This window comes from Bombus flavifrons, chromosome 4, assembly GCF_040668555.2.
Source record: "Bombus flavifrons isolate JBK064 chromosome 4, iyBomFlav1_principal, whole genome shotgun sequence".
In the NCBI taxonomy this organism is placed as follows: domain Eukaryota; kingdom Metazoa; phylum Arthropoda; class Insecta; order Hymenoptera; family Apidae; genus Bombus; species Bombus flavifrons.
The window spans coordinates 4,401,395-4,424,076 of record NC_138445.1 but is presented as its reverse complement, the minus strand read 5'-3'; the positions used below and the strand labels follow the sequence as shown (position 1 = coordinate 4,424,076).

At 34.0% G+C, this 22,682-nt stretch overlaps 2 protein-coding genes across 3 annotated transcripts; both read left to right on the top strand.

Annotated features, from left to right (window-relative positions):
- The first annotated feature begins 1,603 nt into the window (after positions 1-1,603).
- rin (ras GTPase-activating protein-binding protein 2) lies at positions 1,604-6,613 on the top strand. Its single transcript, XM_069110833.1, has 9 exons — positions 1,604-1,842; positions 2,779-2,965; positions 3,078-3,258; positions 3,398-3,772; positions 3,847-4,290; positions 4,413-4,599; positions 4,716-4,975; positions 5,052-5,214; positions 5,387-6,613. The coding sequence occupies exons 2-9, from the start codon at positions 2,868-2,870 to the stop codon at positions 5,533-5,535; spliced, it is 1,857 nt and encodes a 618-aa protein (XP_068966934.1). The 5' UTR covers positions 1,604-1,842; positions 2,779-2,867; the 3' UTR covers positions 5,536-6,613.
- A 5,904-nt stretch (positions 6,614-12,517) lies between these two features.
- Positions 12,518-21,656, top strand: SPARC (secreted protein, acidic, cysteine-rich). 2 transcript variants are annotated; one of them, XM_069110764.1, is made up of 6 exons: positions 12,518-12,678; positions 17,876-17,961; positions 18,204-18,419; positions 18,961-19,182; positions 19,943-20,293; positions 21,089-21,656. In XM_069110764.1, exons 2-6 carry the CDS (start codon positions 17,884-17,886, stop codon positions 21,146-21,148), a joined length of 927 nt encoding a protein of 308 aa, XP_068966865.1. In that variant the 5' UTR covers positions 12,518-12,678; positions 17,876-17,883; the 3' UTR covers positions 21,149-21,656. The 2 variants fall into 2 exon arrangements, with proteins under 2 accessions (XP_068966865.1, XP_068966866.1); XM_069110765.1 differs by lacking the exon at positions 12,518-12,678 and adding an exon at positions 17,496-17,518.
- The last annotated feature ends 1,026 nt before the right edge of the window (positions 21,657-22,682 follow it).

Below are 22,682 nucleotides of genomic sequence, written 5' to 3'. Positions count from 1 at the left end.
AATTATATATAAACGAATTTATGTATATGTTCTTTACTATTGTATCCACCCTTCTTTACTACCCTATTTTGACATAATTTTAATTTATATTTATACATAATTGTATGTAATTTTCAATACATTATTTTCATCATTGTATATTTCAAGATATTTCACAATCCTAACTGAAGGTACTAAGTGATTAGCATTTACCACGTCTTTAGCAATGTTTAGCGTATTTCAATTAATTTTTAGAAACAAATTGTACATATAAAATTTCCTTTACAGTTTTAATTTAATTTTTATACATCTCTTTTCTTTACATCACTGATTTTTCCGCTGTCAGCAGAATTATTATTAATCTCCTATTTCAGATAAAAACAATAGAAAAAAATATATCTTATCTACCATTTATTTATTAATGTACAGTTTCTAGTATGCCATTATTCTTTTGCAAATAACATACAGTGTCTGTCTAATAAGTAGTTTAACTTATTATCCATGTTTAGAGCAAGACTTTGAGTAAATAAGATATCTTTTTTGTGATATGTTTGTGCTTGAAGAAAAGTGAGTACTGCATGCAAAATGTTACATTCTGAAAGAGAAGAGTTTGTCCAGATTACAAAGTCATACTCTACAAATGTCAGAAGATAGAGAAATGGAAACAGTTGCCGATGAATCCTAAAACATGTAGATTTGAAGTATATCTAACAATAAATAATATAAGTCATTTAAGATTTGTTAAAATAATGTCTCCTGGACCAACAGAAAATTAAGCTTGCATCAAGAAAGATATTAACTTTTTAGATGTTCTAGTCTGTAGTAGAATATTTACAATATTTACCTGCATGTATATATACCAGTTTTGTATTATGTCTCTATAATTCTATGTAATTATTTATTGTCAAATAATGTGATTCCAATAATAACTAAATAAAAGTGTTATAAATAAATTTTCAAGAAAAAAAGACAAAAGTGATATTTTAATGAATTTTATTATGAAACGTTTTCTTATACCCATCTTTTATATGTGTGTATATTGATTTCCTATTTATATGTGAATGAAAGAACATTTTCATATTTGTTATAAAGAAAACATATGTACAAAAATTAATTAATTTATATTTAACACACTAAATATATAGTTTGATGCCCTATCATCAGATGGCAATAGAAGATAACTGTGTTTATTTATCATACATCAATGTAGGTAAAAGAAATAGTAAAAATTTAAAACAATAAATTATAAGACTTATAAACTATATTATTAATATAATCATTTTATTCGCAATTTTAGCATATTTTCAATATAACAAATAAACCTGTCATTTAATTGTATTGTTCTTGTCTATTCAAAATAATTTATACTCTGTAATGAACTATAATTCCAAAATAAGTCATTTAATAAATCATCCAATAACGTATAAGTTCCAGTAGAACGGAGCGTATTATTGGACCAATAGCACGTTTATTTGTCTACAGAATTTTTCTATTTAATCTAAATTGTAATTGGCTGTTTTCATAGCAGAACTGAAATAGCCAATCAGCGACGTAGTATACGCAAGGAAATGCCCTTCTGGAATTTGTTCGATTGATGATGTAGTTCCTGTAAAACCCGCACAGCACGAGTAAGGTCTTGGCTTCTGTAAGAGAGTCGTTTATCTTTATACGACCGGTGTTTCTGTGCAGGTTCCGCTGCATGTGCTGACATCAAGGTGCTTGGAGGACTCATACATTGAACTGTTTTTATAATTAACATTATTGTGAACTGTTGTTGCTCGTAGAAACTTTCTGTTTTCGTCGCAGCATCTCGTTTTGCCGGGAAAAGCAGTGAATTGTGTCACGCATAAGTGGTTCCATTGGGTGAGTGTACAACGCCATAAGATCGGCTTTGCCGATGTTCTTTCATCCGACTTCTCACAGAGAAGACCTCGGAACGAACCAGGAAGGCAAGCATGATACGAGACTGTGAAAAGTGTTAATGAATTAACGATATTTGTTGCTCGTAAATTATTGTTCAAATCATTGAACGTTTCGATACTCATGTTTTATGTTACTTATCGAAACATTTTGCTGAAATTTTATATTGAGAGCTTAGCGTTACCATTTCTTAGATCAAGAAAAATCGCCATGCTTGCTCATGCAACCGGGCGGCCCCCTTGCCCTCGACCTCGCACTTCGCGCAGCACACGAGTTGAGAGATGATCTACAGTTTTTTGTTTTTAAGTAACTGCTTTGCAACAAAGATTGCTGTTATTTTTGTACTTACGCGAGCACATGTTCTATCAAGACTAGACTGTACGCGCGCCTGATTACAATTTAATGTACAAATTACTGAAATTACACATTTTAACACTCATATATTTATGTTTTAGGATTATTGTATCAATCTTTATAAAAATACTACAGGTTCGATTGATGAATCAGTTACTTCAGAAAAAATATTTTATTTATAACCATTTTTAATCCAAGCACATCGCTCTCATGTGATATCCATAGATAGCCACTTTGATTGATGTGCATATTTACAATTTTTATCTCATTATATTGTGTATTTGCTTCCAATATTTAGTTCCTATGTGATAAGTTATTTAATATGTAAACATTAATGTAGTTTTAAGTATATTGTGTACCTTTTACAATACATACATGATTAATTTAATCTGTTTTTCTTTGAACTACACATATATTTATATATTATTATACTTATATTGTGACAAAAAATAGATAGATATAATTTATGAATACAAACAGTATGATACATCTATAAACATTACAGGTATGTTTTTTTTGTTACAGGCATCTAAGCTTCCAATTTTCATAATTACCACATAAAATTTCTGTTGCTATTTAAGCAAAGTATTATTTCAGACGTTAGGGATAAGAAAATGGTCATGGAGGCATCCCCTTCTCCGCAGAATGTCGGTCGTGAATTTGTCCGACAGTATTATACTTTACTTAATCAAGCTCCTGCACATCTTCATAGGTAATTGAAAGAAAGAGAGAAGAAATACCTCTTTACATATAAAAAAAATGTTGAAAAAGCTACAGTGCAAAATTAAAATATTTTTGTATTATTATATTTAATATTATTGCAGATTCTATAATCAACATTCATCCTTTGTGCATGGAGGATTAGATTCCAATCGAGAATCGACTCCTGCAATTGGTCAAAAGCAAATACATCAAAAAATTCAACAACTAAATTTCCGAGACTGTCATGCTAAAATAAGCCAAGTTGATTCACAGCTCACTCTTGAAAATGGTGTTGTCGTGCAAGTAAGTGACACTATTAACAGAGATTATAAAAAATCTTTTTATATCCATTTAAGGTATTAATTAGTACCTAACACTAAAAATTATGAGAGTAATACGTAATAAATTTATTTGTATTAATTGAATTATATATGAATTATAGGTATCAGGAGAATTATCTAATGCTGGACAACCAATGCGTCGTTTTACACAAACATTTGTGTTAGCCATACAAGCACCAAAAACGTATTATGTACATAATGATATATTTCGTTACCAAGATTTGATCTTTCCTGATGAAGAAGAAACAGATGTGGGTGGTGTAGAAGGAGGTGTAGGTGAGCCTGGAGAGAGGGAAGGGGAGGAGGGAGTGCGTTCCGAACCAGAGGAAGATGAGCATCAAAATCGTGGACAGCAGCTTTCAACACCAGCTGCATCTACTGAACCTCAAGTTCAACCTCCGCTTATTCCCGCACAACAACCCGTGCTTCAACAACAACAACAAATATACTATGCACCACCGCCGCAACAGACTCATGTTAGTTTTATCCTAAAATATAATTATTTAAATAATATTGTATACTATATTGTGCATTATATATGTTATTTCAGGTACATCCTGTAATGCAACAGGTATTAAATGGTTCGGTTCATGAAGAAGCACCATTAATTAATCAACAACCACCACCACCACCACCACAACAACAACAACAACAACAGCAACAACAACCACCTCCACCACCAGCACAGCAGCATCAATATATAACAGAACCTACGTCACAAACACAATTTGTACAAGAAACGGAACTGGATCCTGCAGCCGAACAACAACAACAACAAACAGAAAATGAGCCACAAGCTCAATCAAATGAGAATCGTGAACAACCTGAGGCTGAAACGTTTACCGCTTCTGTACAAGAATCCGAACCAGAACATCAAGTGGCAAATACAAGTGTGACTAGTAGCGGGCCGAAAACATACGCTAATCTTGTGAAATCATTCCCCAGTACTACTGGTGCTACTAGTCCTCAAGCTCCCAAATTGTCTATGTCACCGGTATGTATTTTATAATTGTAATAGTTATTTTTAACGATTAAGATGTTGCTTATTGTGTAATTTATACAAATCAGATGTCGACAAAGTATAGATATAAACTACTTTGTAACATCTGTTCTCAGCCCCCAATGACGAACTTGCGTTTAGACGATAGATCGCCACTACATCCAACTAGTAGTGGACCTGCACTGTCTATAACAACTAGCGTTTCTACGCCACAACAACAGACTCATAGAGTTAGTAACCAACAGCCACAACAGCAACAACATCAGCAGCAGCGAGCTCCGAGAGGAGGAGCAGTACAACGAGGTAAATGTAGTTCATATTAGCATTGTTAAAAGATATTTATTTTCTACGTGTTATTTACATTAGTCACATACATTACTAGTATTGTAAAATAAGTAAATAAGTAATGAATTCTTTAGATGGCGATCGTCGTGGTACAAGACAAAGTCAATATAGTGATGCCCACCAACTATTCCTTGGAAATTTACCGCACAATGCATCAGAAGATGATTTACGTCAAGTGTTTGAATCTTATGGTAGGGTAGTAGAGTTGCGTATACACAGTAAATCAAATGATAGATGCAAGGGGCCGCAGGGAAATAACACGGGAAAAGTGCCTAATTATGGATTCATCACTTTCGAAGATCAACAAGTCGTTAGCAAAGTGTTACAGAATTTGGTTAGTTTCTACGTATAGATATAACATATACAAGATATAATGTACAAAAGGATTTATTTTTTATCGTTAATTTTAGCCGATTTATTATCCTGCTGAAAATGGACAAAAGCTAAATGTGGAAGAAAAGAAGGTTAAGCCGAGAACGATGGAAGGTAGCGGTGGTCGATTGAATTCTAATGATGGCAATATGAGAGCAATGGGAGGACAACAGCAACAACAGCAACAACAACGAGGACCAGGTATGCACACGCATGTGAAGTTTTTTATAATTACATTTAAAGGCTGTAAAAATGCATATATAATAATACCTTTTAAGATCCACGAAAAATATATTAAACGCTGCGATAATTGTATTGCAGTTAAAAAATAGTTACAAGTGTGACCACCATGTCATATTTCTTTGTTTTATAGGTGGACCTGGAGGTATGATGAGAGGTGGCCAACATGGTACGAGAGGTGGACGTGGAGGATTTTCACGAGGTGGTGATGGTGGAAGGGGAGGTGGTGGTATGCGGCAGTCTGGTAATCCCAACAATCTAAGTTATCAAAATCGCCGCTAATACTTCAAGCAACGTTGAAGGGGCACTCCCCAGTTTCTTTCTTCTTGAACAAGTCATCGGTATATAATTACCATCCTCATTTTTGAACACAAAATCCAGGACTATCTCGTATGCCACACAACGTGATTAAAGGCGCTATTCTTTTACGCTTAAACATCGCTTGCACCGTTTGTCAAGCAACAACTATAGATGACGCAGCTCAAACTGTATGGAATACGAACTCGAGTAGGATAATCGGATTATCGCATTTAAGCTAAGTTTATCGTATTCGTGGATAAGGAATAATGATTTAGTAAAATAATTCATTAAAGGTTCAACTTAGTTCGTTGAATATTTGATGAAATAAATACTACGAGTTCGTTCTTCATACAACGACGTCAGGCAATTTACTAGACTACGATGAAAACAGAATTGCATCCACTTGCATATGTACGTATAACAGAGCGACGCGTGATATCCTCTCCAGACATATGGGTGTATTTTGTCTCCTGATACGTAGCCCACGTTTCTTAGAAACCAACATCCAAGAAACAAAATTGTTGCCAATTTTTGTGATAGAGTGACAGAAGAAAACTCGAACTAAGTTCTTTCGTGTTCTTCGTAGCACGTGTGCGATATATAAAAGCAAGTGACAGTGTTAGAAGTATACATCATACAGATCCTACACACATACAGATACATGTCGAACTAGGATTCGGTAACGTACCTTTTGTTTTCCTTTGGATGAATATCATGAAAGTTATACGTCGCTCTTTTAGTTTTCTTCGTTTGCCAATCGCATTAACGAGACATAAGCGGTGCGAATTCCGCTGTCGTATAAATAAGTCACGAGCCAAACTAAACGAAATTAAAACGAGAGGATACGAATCATTTTAACTATGGAATATCACCGCACACTTCATATGCTCTCGAGTTAATTTACTTGACTGCCGATGTAACGTTCCATCTACATGTAGAAAGTCGGCAATAATGTTTATAGGTGTAGTTGGTCGGTGTTGGTTAACGAGTAGAGAACTGCGGCTGTTCTGTGGTCGCATATAAAAAGACACAGTCGATTTTTTCACAAAACATGGCCAACTATCAATCGACCGGTATCGGTTGATAGTGGCGCAGTACCTTTAGACTGCAGCTGGTCTCGCCGTTTTCTAATTCATTCGCGTGTCACTTATACTCTATTTTGTTCCAACCTGCTAATTTTTTGTTCAATTTCCTTTTTCTATTCCTCGCGTATCTTTTCGTATTAGCCTCTTGTCTTTTCTTCTTATGTTCGTCTTCGTCTCTTTCTTATTTTCTCTTTACTCTTTTTATCGGTCTTTTGTTTCTTGTCTTCTTTCATACAAAGTCATACAAAGAGGGCAATGCTATTTCAAAATTATAATTTCATAGTTGATACAACAAACTAATTGAGAATTGTCTAACATCTGTTAGTTTGATAGTCTCTGGTGATCGCAGAACTCGCAGTGCGCTGCTAAAACAAAGAGACCTAGTACCGTTATAACAACACAAAATTTTAGCTTGACTTTGTGCAAAAACCTCGTAAGATTAACAATGTATATTGATGAAAGAATATCCCCTGCTTACTAACGTAATTAGCGTTATTCTTGTAATTATTATACATACATAAATAGAAATTTTTCAAAGTTCGATCAAGAGTGATAAATGTTCGTACGAAGATTTTATAAACTTCTTTAACCTGGCTCTTTTCTTCGATAATTAGATAATCCATATCAATAATTAGATCGAAAAGTAGGCATATGAATATTCATTTTCGAAGATTTTGTCAGCTCTCTGGCGCTAAGGCACACTTTTAAATGTTTTTCAATCTACACGTTATCTTACGAACGAATAGTTTTACCAGCATGAATTAATAACAGCGATTTAGCGAAATTAGATGGTCGATCTAACTTATCCTTTATATGGAGAAGATAAATTCAGCACGTGCACTTATTCTATATCACCAGATGGAATTGAGGAATATTTTGATTCCTGTATCTTCATAAGTACCCTAATATGTAGATAGTATTTTCCTATCTGTATTTTCGACACGTGTCCGTATAAAGGTGCTAGGGCAGATAAAACAGAGGAGAGAAAGAGAGCGAGAGGATGAGAGAGAGAGCTAGAGCGAACGAGAGAGAATTGTGTTTATTAGAAAAAAAAGCATTAGAAATATTTTCGAATTTCTAGAAACAGTTTGCAAGATGAGTCCTGCGATTATTAGAGACAGGGCAATATATTTTTTCTGGCCTATTCGTCACGTGTTTTTTTTTTCCTTTTTTCAAACCAGGAGATATTGTTCTTTTGTTTCTGTAAATTGTGATCGTGTTAAAAATCATCGGATAATCAGAAGAAAATTATCAAGCCAACATTGAAACAATATAGAAGAATCGTAAGTGCAAAGTAAAAAGTAATACAATACTACCATCGTCGTGAAACAGTGGTAGCGCATATAGTAATTTATGTGCCATCTCGTACGTATACACCTCGCCCTAACCCAAGTGCACAGATGAAAATACAGGAGACGAACAGAAATTAAACTGTTTTTTAATAGTGCTGAGAAATACAGAGGTGGTAACAATATGTTGATGGTGATAAATTAACTGAATGTTGAAATTTGCCAGAAATTACAAAGTGCACGGCGACTAAACCACAAAATGCTACAATATTAAGGCTGAAAACATGTGAGAAGTAATTATTTACTTTCTTATTGATCCATTAAATTGTTACGTAGTCTACATTAAACATCCGCAATAGTTTGTAATCGAATGCGTTTACAATTGCTATGTCCGGGATATAGCAGAATCATCGGCGATCGACGTTCATTCTACTATCTCTACAAATTTTCTTGTAATGTATATGTAATCTTAGTTACGTATAAACTTCACACGGTGGAATGATTTTTCTGTAACAAAATTCCATGTTTATGAAACGTTGCTTTTGTATTATATCACGATGATGCTGCTTTGTCTCGGTCATGGATAAAGAGGTAATTTCGCGTGATCAGTTGGCTGCATTGTTCGTTACGTCGACAAATTAGAATATTTGCGAAGCATGCTCGTAATTGTCCAGTCATCCGTAAAAGAATTTTACCATTAAAAAGGATCATTGTAAAATAGCGAATTGCTTGTTTCATTTGAAGTACTGATATGCTTTTTATATCTGCGTATAATGATATTTTCAATTGTACAAATAATAATATATAAAATTTTATATGTCCAAACAATCACGCTACTAACTATGCATCGAATAAGTTGATTAATTTATTCCTTCTTAAATCATAGGGTTAAAATACAATAACGAATTTTTATGGCTAGGTATTTTAACGAGCTTCTTCTCTAGCCTCGACGAGTAGCATGTAGCACTTTGATCTTTGCTCTTATTTCAATTTTCAATATGTATATACAGTCTTTAGGTAAGTTCATTTGTACCGTTCAGTATATATATATATATACATCAGTGTGCATCTCACGTATAAACGCATTGAAAACAAAGTGTTCAGAGGCCACGTGCACGCGAGATCACCTCTTTATACCTGAACGAAAGCTCTGCAAATTTTTAGTGTGAATGTTTTCGTTTTTAAGTGATTATTAATAATAATAATTAATAATAATAATAATAATAATAATTAATAAAAAAAGATAAATATAATGAACGAAGAAAGGAATATGAAGAAACACAAATAATTATAACAATATAATAATTAGAGGATGGCGAATAAGTTGTGAATTTTTGTAGTATACATTTTTATTTCGGTCTATCAGGCCAGTTTGTGTGTACAACCATGGTCAACGTTACTACGACAAAAGGAAAGAAATAATGTTAAAGGAAAATGAAAAAAAAACAAACATCAAATATATTGTAACTTTTTGCATTTAGTATAATATACCTACCTTACTACCAACTCCTGTTAGTATCGCTTTATTTATCGGAATATTTCACCATTTCTTTATCAACAAAATGTTCGAGCTGCACGCTTCAAGAACCGATTACCAGCGGTAATAACGTTTGATAAATGTTATTATTTGCAATCGTTTACGATGGTACATTAATTTATTTAAGTAAATTCCGGATATTTATTTGAACGTTGTTTATCCTCTTAATACTCAATTTCCATCAGTAACATTCGACTACTTATTGACTTTTTCTCAATGAAAAACGCAACAATCAGATCTAAAAGGAAAACTATTTCGGCCTTTTCGTTTGCGGCGATACATTGGGGGACTTGCTTGAATGTAAATAATAAGACAAACACGAACATTTTTGGAACAACTGAAACAAACGCGTTATGATCAAAAGAACATTTCATGTCCTTTTCAAAACCCAAATATTTTCTCGTCTAATTTTATCTCCGAAGCAGGATGAATTATTTGATCCTTCCTGTCGTAATTACTTCAAGTAAAAATTATATCTTCATTGAAATCGGAATTTGTACAAGATGTTTCGTTTCGTGCAAACAAATAAATATCTTTCCGAAAATCCCACTACACGTTTTAATATATGTCGTAATATATATGTAAGTTTCACTACTTTAATTAAAGGGTTAAATTGATTTACTCTCGTTCCTATATGAACATTAGATACAGTAGACGTTTATTTGCGATCACTTGATACAGTTCCTCATGACCTGATTACTCGAACATCAAACAGCGGCGTAACGTAGTGCGAAGTATAAAAATATACACACGTAAAAATTAGCGGACAAACAGTTTCATTTTATCGAAACTGCCGTAAAAACATCGCAACGATCCGACGAGGTACACTCGGCAAATTGATTTTACTTTTTAATTGCACGTAGGTGGATGAACTCTAATTCTATGAGATACAGAATATCAAGCGAGGCGTTACACTTTCTATGGATATTTTAAATTACAGCAGTTTTACGTCACACGCTAAATATTTTGCATTATAAAAAATTCACCAAATTATGAACATTTCGTGATGGTAGATTTTAAACAAGTTCAGTACGCGTGGTTACGTACACACGATTCGGCATGACGTTTATTGCAAGATCTTTTTTTACTCTTTTTACAAAATTCATATTGTTAGGTGAATATCTCAAAATTATGGCTAACACGTTATTTTAGGACAAGTTATTTGACGAGCTATTTTATGACATAATCGGTAAGAGAAAAAACGAGCATAGTCGATATTATCAGAAAAGTTTTGGTCATTGTGAAAGTGCATGTGTTAATGCCGGAGGACACTTGCTCGTGCCATTAAGCTTATTCTGTTGGCGTTTTGTTAAATCGTCGCAATTTCTAAATCGTTCGACACGGTTGAGCGACTCTATGATTATTTTATAATCTTTGCGATAGTCACTTGAATCGAGACGAATTTTTGCGGACAATCAGAGCACATCTACCGCTTAAATTTCTGCTTAACGTAACTGACACGATGCGATTTAGATAATTCCACGTATGTGTATGTCACAGAACAAACATGTGAATAGAACAAATAAGTGCGAAATACATTTCACGGTCATACGAGTGACGAGTATGGTCGCTCAGAAAAGTAACTTTCACGTACATTTTTAGATTGCTTAAAAATTTCATTATTATAGTCGTAATAGTCGCCACCTGTTAACGATACGTTTCGAAGAGTTTCGTGCAGTACGTTCGCAACTGTAACGATATAGTTAAAAATTTCCTTATAAATAAGCGTTGGGATACTTTCGCGAGTCGTTGAATTAAACGTTACAAGATGTTCACCGCACATATGATGCGATCACGAACGAAAGTGTTGGCACACTCCTTAGAACCGAATAATTTTTTTAAGGTTAGACCATACGACTTTTTTGACGAGTTAGGAAGAATCTCGTAACCAACGAGATGACGCGAAACAAATTTTTTGAAAAAATTGCAGACGGTCAGAATCGCGGGAAAAATAGTAAAAGTCACTTCTTACAAGTTTCTTATCTGAGACTGTAACGAAGGTTTAAAAACTAAGATAAGTACGCTTTGTAGATCTATGTTAGTTATATATGTACTGACAATTTTATCGAAACCGGTTAACGTTGGTATGAGCTACAGACGGATAAAAACGATGAAAATTGCTGTTTCCTACGAGTAACTAATAAATCCATATTCTTGTTCATCTTTCGACGCCTGTTACTCGTTTCTGCATCGACCGATTTCGATGAAATTTTCAGCATACGTACAGCTGGCATAACTCTTCAAAATGTGTTGTTTAAATTGTGCTTACAAACCTAAATAAAGACGCGCAGAAAGCTGCAACTTTCCTAAAATCTTTCTTACCCGTCAGCTAGTAAACTAGTCCCAACTCCTCAGAAGAAAACAAAATTCAGCTACTTTGGTCGAATTAAAAAAAGTTTTTTACCTTAGAGAACGTGCCAATACCTTAGTTCGTGACTATGTAACTAATAAAAAATAATTGGTGTACGGAGTAAACAGATACCTTAAACATGTAATAATTGTTAAAGGTAATCCCACCGAATATCGAAGCTTATCGCCGTAATTAGATAATTAAATATTTAAACATTTGCTCGACTTTTGCAAAATACATACTTTCACATACAAAAGTCTTCCTAAATAGCTTTCATCTACATCTATTTCCAGATTAGTTTTGAGATCTACCAACATAATCGTAACAGCCTCGCTTCGCTACGATGTTAATAAAGCAAATAAAAAATAAAGCAAACGCGTGACGCATCCGTATCGAACGTAAAGAGTTTCTACAAGGATCGGAATATTTTTACGAGCCGCCGTATACTGCTACATAGAGGTTCGATGGAACCGAGCAGAACTTGGATCGAACGTTATCCGGTTGAAGATTATTCGAAAAAGAAACTTCGAGGCCTGCCGGTTACGTATGTACGGGACATTACGTTGCGTAATTGTTCGGGTAGGAGGGACTCGGTTCTACAGCGAGAAGAGGAACGAGAAGCGGTGCATATGGCAGAAAGATCAAACGGGGGTGTCGGAAGAAAGAAAAACGATGAGGTCATCTCTGGTTGTTTGGCGTGAGTCCGCGAGCTCGGATAGTCTCTGCTGGTCGTTCCTCCGCGCACTGCCCGCAGTCAGTACCGGTCCAGCGACCGATTTGGAGGGCTCTTTTGAACGTTCCCAAAAACGGCCGGAGAAAGGACAGAAAGATAACGCCGGCAAGAAGGGAAAGGAACGATACGAGGTAAATAACATGTCCGTACTATAGCGCGGACAGGTGTGCGCTTGCTGCGACCGCTTTACGGTTTGCGGGCACATGTACGCGAATCCGTCGCGATTACACGCCCCTTTTTAAAATAACTTGCGCTCGATTACTGCTCAATAACAGATGTGAAATTTTACCTTCTCGATTTTCGCGAATTATCGCAGGTGATATTCAAGCCGCAGGAATTCCATTGCAACTTTGTTGCGCTTTATCGGTCGCTTTGTCTATAAACTATGGTCGTTAAACTATGAAAGTTGAAGATGTATTTGTAAAAATAAATATTTAGCGCTCCTTTGGATTGATAGAGGAAAGAGGCTTAAGGTGATGTGGTTATTGTCGAGTTCGGTTATTGTCGAGTGCAGAGCCTTCGTGATTTCGTTTTTCTAATTCTCGCGGATTATTAATGTGAGAAATACTCGAGGCGTGGTTAGGTAATTCTATTTGATTTTGGTGTTCGTAATTAACGGTGAAATAATTCTATTTGGTTTTGAGGTAATCGCGTATAATATCGAAGAGATATTAATAGAAATAATCGTAAAATCAATATTAACTGAACGTGTACTTAATATTATTTAAATGGAAGTTATCTTTGGAAGTTGTTGTAGACAAAAGAGTATATAATACGAATTGACGATGAATTAAAAGTATATAAGAGATCTTGGTAATTTGATCACATCACGTTATGATGTTTTCTGACATCAATTGATTACGTTATATTAAGAAAAAGAAGAGCTAATCTAAGTTGATATAACTATCGCAGACGAATAGATACATTTGCATTTTGGTGTGCTATACATAGATGATCTGTAGTTTCTTATACTGTTGATAACAGTTCTCTTTCAAACATCTTCGAATGATAAATTTTCATTCATTTAATAAAATATTAAGATATAATATAATATTTCAAGATATAAAATACATATACAAATACGAAATATATGTATATATTTATGAATACATATAGATGAATACATATGAAATAAGATATTGTTAAGTTAATTAAAAAATTAACGATTAGTTCTGCTACGTTATATGAATTACTGCAACAGATATATCCGAATTTCGAAATAATACAAAATATGAGAAATATATACTCTCTATCATACGTTGTATGCTGAGATCGTAGGTTTGGTATCTCGATATACGATATATCCGATCAGACATTAACCGCTCTACTCGTGAAATTTAATTCTTCCCATTGAATTCTTGCTTCAAAATTATAGAAACGTAAATTCGCGTTTTACTTTGCACTCTACATTTTATATTACATTACATTAAAATACACATATTCGAAACGAGACATTAGGAAGGAGATACTCAACTGGCGGGAAAGTTATAAAAATCCTGTGATTCGATTTAAACAACGAATAAAACATTTTAAGAATTACGATTTCTTATTTTATTAAAACAATGTTATTTTGCGCATGTATCAACTTCCTTACACGGAAGTGTCACTAATTATCTAATTAAGCTCACCGACCAGGAAGTTAAGTCAAATCTTTTTATAATTTAATAGATAGATTCGCTTTATTGTGTCTATAACACGAGCGGCAATTACATGTATACTTTATCTGAAAATATACTCGGTAAACGTATTAACAGTGGGCGTTTGTCGCAACTGGTTTATCTTGTCGCGAACACCACGGAAATTGTGCTTTTTGGAACGGAAATTCAACATCCTTCTTCCGAAAAAAAACAAGATACTGCGAAGGATATTCGACGTTGTCACGCTTGTAATTCTATCGAACAGCCTTACAATCTTCTTTCTACAATTTGTTTTTCAGCGACCTAACCCCAACCTAACGCGCGCTCGTAATTTATTAACCGATCGTGTAAGCCGTAATCTGAAGCAACTATATTTCGAACGTTGCGTAATTTACGTGCATCCTATTTAGAAGTATTATTTCGCACACAGAGCCACAAATGTGTACGTGGTACAGAAAGACCCGATCTCGAATTTCTGCAGTATCATGGAACGTGATATCTAAATCTATTCCACGAAGGTCAGCGAAAACACAGAGTTCGTACTGGAACGATTCACAGTGGTTAAGGACGAGCTTCGTTGTCACTTCGTTCTATCGTCTTCTTTGGAAAGGTTCCTCTTTTATCACTGTTAAGATACCGCGTTGGTAATAGGACACGAAACAGTATCGCGTCTTCGACATGTAAGTCGCCGTTATTTGGTAGGGTTTGTACGTCGTAGCTGGGAATTTTGTTAAGAAGACAATGCGGTAATACGGTTCTTCGGGCTTCGAGTGACGACGATTACATACGCGGATTCGTGGGCGCCGATCAGAGAAGCGATAAAAACCGGGTCATCCGCGATTCCTACAGTCGCCTCCACGTTTCATAAGCCGTAACGTGCTGGTTCGCGTTTCTGTCGCGACATACTTGCGACAAACTCCCACTCTACCAGAGGTTCAACAATATTTTTGCAATATTTTATTTATAATTAACCACGCTGCGGTTTTTGAAGAAGAAAAAAAGAAAAATGTTTGCCGTTTTAACAAAAATTGCGACGAAAAATCATCGAGTAACGATTACTTCATTTTTTTCTCCTTTATACTTGAGGAAGTTAATAAGAGTAAAATACGATTGAAATTTTAAAAAATCCCGTGAATATCCGCTCGGAATTGGCACTTGGAATAATGTTACTTTTCTTAATGAAATAGCTTCTTGAAACTATTTTTAATTTTAAGAAACTTAGATTAGGACGTCCTAGAGCGTTTACATGATACGCGGGGTACGGTTATGCTGCAGAGCGATTTCGTAGAAGAAAGTAGCGATACGTTTCTTCGAGGAATTGAAGTCTCCTGCGTAGAACGTTCCGAGTACCATCGGTTTTCATTATAAAAACAAAGCCACTATACTGGTTCTTTTTAATCTAAATATGCCATTTAGCACTTTTTATTTTTCAAAATACCTTGAAATATTCGAAAAGTTGTATCTTTTATCTTCCAAGTAAATATAGCTTCAACTACTTTCAAATAGTAATATTATACAAATTATTACGAAATAGCGATTAAATATTTTAAATCAAATCAAGAGAAACAAAGATGGCACAAAGAGAATGATATAAAAGTTCAGATTTCTTCAGTTTCGAGAATGATGACATTGTAACATAGAACAGAGACTAAGAAAAAGAAAAACAACATCTGTAGAATTTAAGAATGTACATATGTAACGTTGACTTTCTTTTACACTTTTCTTAAAGAAAAAGGAGGGTACATTTGCCGTAGATTTAAAGTATATTCGCTTATAGTTTCCTAATAGTAACTAACATTTTAATACACGACAGAGACTAAGAAAAAGAATAAAAACGTATAAATTGTTAAGTGATACATATGTTTTTGTATAATTTAGCGATGTACATATATTGACTTAACAATGTACATATGTATTGCTTAACAATTTACATATGTAACATTGAATTTCTTTCCGCCTCTTTTTTAAAGAAGAAAAAAGTACATTTAACGTAGATTTAAAGTATACTAATTTCCTAAAAGTAAGTGACATTTTAATACACGACAGAGATTAAAAGAAAGAATAAAAATATATATATCACTTAACAGGGTACGGATGTAACGTTGAATTTCTTCTTCCTTTTTTTTTGCTTTTTTTTTTTTTTTTTTTTTTTTGAGGAAAAGAAGAAAGCTACATTTAACGTAGATTCGAAGAATACTCATAGTTTCTTTATTAAGATTCTTGTTGTACTGTATTATGTTCAAAATCTAGGTTGAAGAGAGAAACAGAGAATTCGAAGAAACAGCTGATGTAACACGTGTAACGATAGCCCTACATATTTAACGATTCTGTTTAACGGAAATTTCATGCTGCAAATGTAATCAAACCGACTGAACCTTACGCATAAACCAAGCTATATTTAGCCAGTTAACCCGCTAGGGAAGCTAGGGAAGCTAGGGAAACGTGTTTTAATTTGTAGCTGTAAATCATCGTACAAGGACTCTGCGATCACATTTTAAATACACTTTATCACTATTTTTTATTACAATCTGTTAAAGATGATTTAGTACGTTTTTAGAAAAATGCAATAATATCATTTAAGTCACAAATTGGTTTACACGTGCTAAAGCGAAACACGTATACAAAAATAAAAGCAGAGTTATCTTTTCTTAAACAAACTTTACGATTCTATATTAGACATTTAATTTCTCCACGTGTTTTTCCAATAGTAATTATTTATTTTTGCACAATTAATCAATTTATATGAGATAATAAATCCATAATAATAAAATAATCTGAGCGAAATGTAATTTACAATTGCTCTGTTTTTAATTCTCTATTTTTAATAAGGATGCAACGCAACTTGTAAATTAAATAGTGTTTTCAATATTCTTCATGATAAATTTAAATCAATACTTTTTATAAAATAGTACTTCTACGAATAGGTAAAACGACATGAATTCGAAGAAGCAAGGTGTTGTTTTAAAATCGTAAAATAATTTTTTAAAAATAATACTCTGGCGAACAAAAGGATATTAGTTGGAAGAATTACGAAGCTGCTTTGAAATCACAAAACATTTCGAATTAAACGAAGATCTTTCAAATAGAAGTAGGCGTTGTCATACTTGGTTGATGAGTTCAACGCGACCTTCGTTTCTCGTCATCAATTCAAACTAATAAAGACAACCGCATAAATAGGTTTTATCATCCGCATTTGTCGCACGACGTATTTACGAGCGTAAGAAATCAGGCAAGAGAATTGCGTGCTCGCAATACGTATTCGGGTAGTTACGAACATTTGTAAAGAATTGTGATTTCCGAGTATCTGGGTTATCGCTTCGTTGCTCCTATTAAGGTCTCAGAGATTTATCGTTGGACACGTTGCTTGACCCAAGCGGGATCGGTTGTATCGAGCACGTTATACATATATTGTTGGACATTTTTTAAATTAGACCACCGTAGAATCCTGTACGAACGATCTTCTGTCGAAAAATCTGCTTCGATCGCGTTAGAATAATAAACCTTCACCGCGCAAGAACTTTATGAAACGGCAATGTGAATAACAGAAATCTCTTTCCTTATGTCTTTCGAATACCATCGTAGCTGCCAACGCGTTAAGGGATAAAAAAAGAGAGAAGAAAATTCACATTATTTTAAATATATGTATTTTAAGCTCACACGCACATGTTTAACGATCGATTGTTTGTCGCAGAGATCGCAATGCGGACGAAACTACTGCAGTTCCTTTTATTTGCGTTGCTGTTAGTGTCCCTTTTGGTGGACGTCTCAGCCCAACAAGTAAGTTGATCAGAAGATATATAAAAATTAAGTATACAGATGCGAATTATTACAGTATTATAATTATCTCTTTAAATGTAAATATTCAAACGACGATCTTGTAACAAATTTATACACAACATGTTGGATAATTTAAGGTAAATCACGATAGAGTTTATTTCACGCGGACCGATACTCATAAAATTAGAAGATTATAATAACACGAATTAATAACATGGCCTATTACGATTATCGATTCTTAGCGACGAAAAAAACATCGCCGTCGCACAACCACGACGGAAGCCACCGTTCAAGATGAGGTCATGAACATGCTTGAGGCTGATGAAATAGCCGAGGCAGCGGAGGATGCTGAGGTCACCGTCGAAGATGGCAGAAACGAGGTTGGATCGAAGCGTCAGAGCTTGCTCCGTATGGATCCGTGCATGGATAAACACTGTGGCGCAGGACGAGTTTGCAAGGTTTGTCAGAGACCGAAATCGCATGTTATTACCACGATGCGTACAATTCTTCAACAATTCTTCTGTATTTTTGTCATTACCCAAATCACCGTACATCGACTATGTTCGGCTCTCAATTATTCAATTTTATAACATGTATTTGTTACGATTGTTTACAATCGTACGCGTCTAAAAACGCAGAAATACGAAAAGTGCTCCGCCAGACAGTAGGTCCACTAAATCCTTTCGCTTTGTAAGAATATATCTTTTTCAAAGATATAAGAATTATTTGAAATATTCGAAGATTCGATCGAGATACTTCTGTACAATATTCTGCCTAAAAATGTATCTCTCGTGAATTCGCTTCGCTATCGGCCTTTGAGAATCTTCTGTTCAACTCGTGGAATTAAGTACGCAAACTATAAAAGATGGTATTGGTTAAAAATTTTTGAATAAAGGTTGGTAAGATTTCGTACTGCGTTCGTTTGGAACGTTCCATTTACGTTCGAACGTTCCATCCAACAAAGAAATTCGTTAGTTGTAAGGATTACGATCATTTCAGGCTATCGACGAAGACACCGCCGAGTGTGTTTGCGTTGAGGTATGCGACGAAGAGGTCGATCCTAGGCGAAAAGTTTGCACTAATCACAATGAAACTTTCGGAAGCGATTGCGAGGTCTACCAGGCGCGTTGTTTCTGCGACTCCGGCGACGCCAGATGCAGAAACGCCGAGAAGTATCAACACGTTCACGTCGTATACTTCGGTGAATGCCGAGAGATGCCTGTAAGTATTTACCATCGTCACCGACGAGTTCGGATACGTTAAATTTCTATAAAGAATATAATACAAAGCACACGATACGAAAAACAAATTCGTATCGTTTGTGGTACATGCTGCGCTTAAATCGAAAAAGTCGAATATCTTTCTCATAAATCTTAACAAGCGTTCATTGGTTTGGTAAAGTATCTGCTACAGTTATCACTGGCTGATATAACGGAATGCTATTCATGACCAGAAGTGTATCTTATCTATCGTGTATTATTGTTCTTCTTATCCTGTAGAAATGATTTCATTGTAATTTTATATCTGTCCTTGCGTTCATTAAACACCATTTCGTTAGATTACTTCATCGTATAATTAAACGGGAATGTGTTCATGACTTTGTTATGAAACAAAGATTAGTACATAGATATATAAACTCAACGATTTTCGGAAATTTTAACTAAATTTTCACATAAAGATACGTAGCGTAACTGAATAAATATCGGATAAATTACGATTAAAATATTTTATTTGTGAAATACAAAATTTCGATGATTATGTTTGTAATGTTTTAATTTAAATTGTAATAAATATATTTATAAAAGAAAATTTTAATTATAATATAAATATATTTATGGATGACTATATATGTATATTTTAGTTTTGTAATTAAACAATGCAACATGGAATTAGTAAAAATTTTAAGAAGTAGTTCGAAGACGGGTGAATTAATTGTATTCTTATAGTTTCGTTCTAACGTCGACCGTTTTCCGCGTTGCAGGAGTGCAAAAAGGAAGACATGGCTGACTTCCCAAGGCGAATGCGAGACTGGCTGTTTAATATCATGAGAGATCTTGCTGATCGTCAAGAATTACCGTCGCATTATCTGAAAATGCAACGGGAAGCTGAAACAAATCATACATTGCGTTGGACTAACGCCGCTATCTGGAAATGGTGCGACTTAGACGGTCACCCTCATGACAGAGCTGTTTCCAGGCACGAACTTTTCCCCATTAAAGCACCTTTGATGGCTCTCGAGCATTGTATTGCACCGTTCCTCGACTCCTGCGACAGAGACAACGACCATAAAATTACCCTTATCGAGTGGGGCAAATGTTTAGAGCTTAACGAGGTAACGATCCCTGATATTTATAAATGAATAATTTTAAGTTATTAATTAGTAATTAGTATTAATTATAAAGTAATTTATAATATTAATTAGTTAGTAATTTGAAACGAATATACTCCCATACACATGAATAAATTTTGGAATGCAATGATTACAATTTATTAAATTTTAATTATTAAAACTTCTAATGATATTACATGGAAAACGTTAATTTTAATTATAATAATTATACATTTTATAATAGAGGAATTGATATACCTTATTTGTTTAAAGAATTCGAGTATTATGATATTAAATTCTATAATTGCTAGAGAGTTAATAAATTTTAAAAATTTCATAGATACTGGTAAACAATATATTATACAGGTGAAGTGTAATGTACATATGTTATGTACAATAACAAGATTTTTAAATAGTTCTCATATAGCAAACTTAACCTTCTAAATTAATTTTAAAGAAACTTTTATTTTATATATTTTATACACTTTTGAATAATTGTCAATAAGGTTTTTATATTGTGATACAACCTTCCTCTAAACTCTCACTGTCTACTCGTCTAAAATAATTTTTACTCTTTTACATACACCGTTATCCACTATAATATTTTGAAACAAATAAACAGAAGTGAACATTGCAATAAGAATTTAACTATCCATATAATTAAGATAAAACAACTAATGATATTATTCAGTGTTATATATTACTTAGAAGTCTGTGAAATGCTGCTTGTTTTATCTATCTGCTAAAACATTTCGATCTGTAATAGTACTGTTGAAATAATATTGATTCGAATTGCAGGAGGATTTGGAGGATAAGTGCGACGAACTGGCCGAAACAAAGAAGTCCGAGCAATACTAACTACAGACAAGTTCGAATGATAAGCGGTAGTGGTTACGACGGAATAAATGAACGGAAGGAACAAAAAGGAGGGTAAACACACGACGTATAGTACCAATGAAAGGGCGAGGAATGAGAAAAATGGCGGGAAAAGTTGCAAGTAAAGCGCACGCAACAGTGCGCATGTCTGCGCAGAGACTCGTCGATATTGCAACCCATCCGTGATGGTCGTGCCAACCGCAGTTTTAGACAGTGCTCTCTAATAATATAGAGATGTGTACGTTAGGGACTCTACTCGCGTTATTTCCACAATAATTCTTTAAAAACCTGGGAACTGTTTATTGTCATATGATGGTTCAAATAGAAACGCGATACACCTGCTCGTTTCCTCTCCCTGTAGTATAATCTTGATATTATCCTCGTAGCAACAACGTACGTATTTTCTATATATACACATATATACATACATACCTTTTGTATAAATTTATTATGTGACTGCCTTTCTATCAATAAAGAGTGATACAGTTTCTTTCGTCTGCGCAATACTAATCCATTACATACTATGCTTCACGGTGTCAGCTGTTAAAATCGAAGGAAATACATGTTGATTATTTTTACAGGAATAATTTAATTTGTGCCTTTACTACATAACGCGAACAACAAAATATTAATACTATTTTATATTATGTGTTTGTGTAGATATTTCTTCGTCATATTTTATTCTATTCAGTTGTGTTCAATGATAACACGCTCCTATGTTTGATAATTTAATTATAAAAATATGAATATATATTATATACGTTTATTAAAGTTTCCATTTCAGATTTAACTTTTTCGTACAGTGTTGTTTTATTATATTATACCTGTGACACAATGTGTGAGAAAGAACTGAATTCTTGAGACTATAACTTAAGACTAAAGTTCATCGGTTACTTTGAAATTCATCGATACCGCGTCGTTAACATTTTATTCTTTTTAGGTGAGGTATAATCACTTTTTTACGCCAGATGTTACTATTTATAACATCATTTATTTTTTTTAAGAAACATATCTTAAACGTTAGAAACGATATGCGTACGACATATAAATCGTATTACTACTATAAAAATATAATATGTAATCTACTGTGTGTGATTGTACAATAGATGCAAGGAAATTTTTATACAGAATGATAAATTCTTTGTTCTTCCAATTTTTATTAACTTTACATTTATTAGTAATGATGCAATTACGTTTCCTGTTTGCCGGTATAAAAAATACTGTTATATGAAAAGAATTTGAATATCAAACCATTTGTGTGTTTATAAATTCAAACAAAGAGATATATAGAAAAATATAAAATGAGAATTACACGGTGGTTACGCCTAAAATTCAAAGAGATTTTAGGTAGTGTTTGATAAGTTGGGAATAAACGGTAAGTGACCAACGGGAATAATAACGCAGTGTACCTTAGACAGTATGGAAAATTACCCAGTGTACACGATGCAATGTTTAAGTGATACAAGATAGGAACGTTACTCTTTCGACTAAATTGTTGTAACGAGTCAAGACCAAC

Coding starts and splice junctions, on each gene's coding strand:
- rin (XM_069110833.1), top strand. CDS start 2,868: ATGGTCATGGAGGCATCCCCTTCTCCGCAGAATGTCGGTCGTGAATTT. Junction 3,259..3,397: donor AAAATGGTGTTGTCGTGCAA/GTAAGTGACACT, acceptor TATGAATTATAG/GTATCAGGAGAATTATCTAA. Junction 4,600..4,715: donor AGGAGGAGCAGTACAACGAG/GTAAATGTAGTT, acceptor TGAATTCTTTAG/ATGGCGATCGTCGTGGTACA.
- SPARC (XM_069110764.1), top strand. CDS start 17,884: ATGCGGACGAAACTACTGCAGTTCCTTTTATTTGCGTTGCTGTTAGTG. Junction 17,962..18,203: donor TGGACGTCTCAGCCCAACAA/GTAAGTTGATCA, acceptor ATCGATTCTTAG/CGACGAAAAAAACATCGCCG. Junction 20,294..21,088: donor AATGTTTAGAGCTTAACGAG/GTAACGATCCCT, acceptor TTCGAATTGCAG/GAGGATTTGGAGGATAAGTG.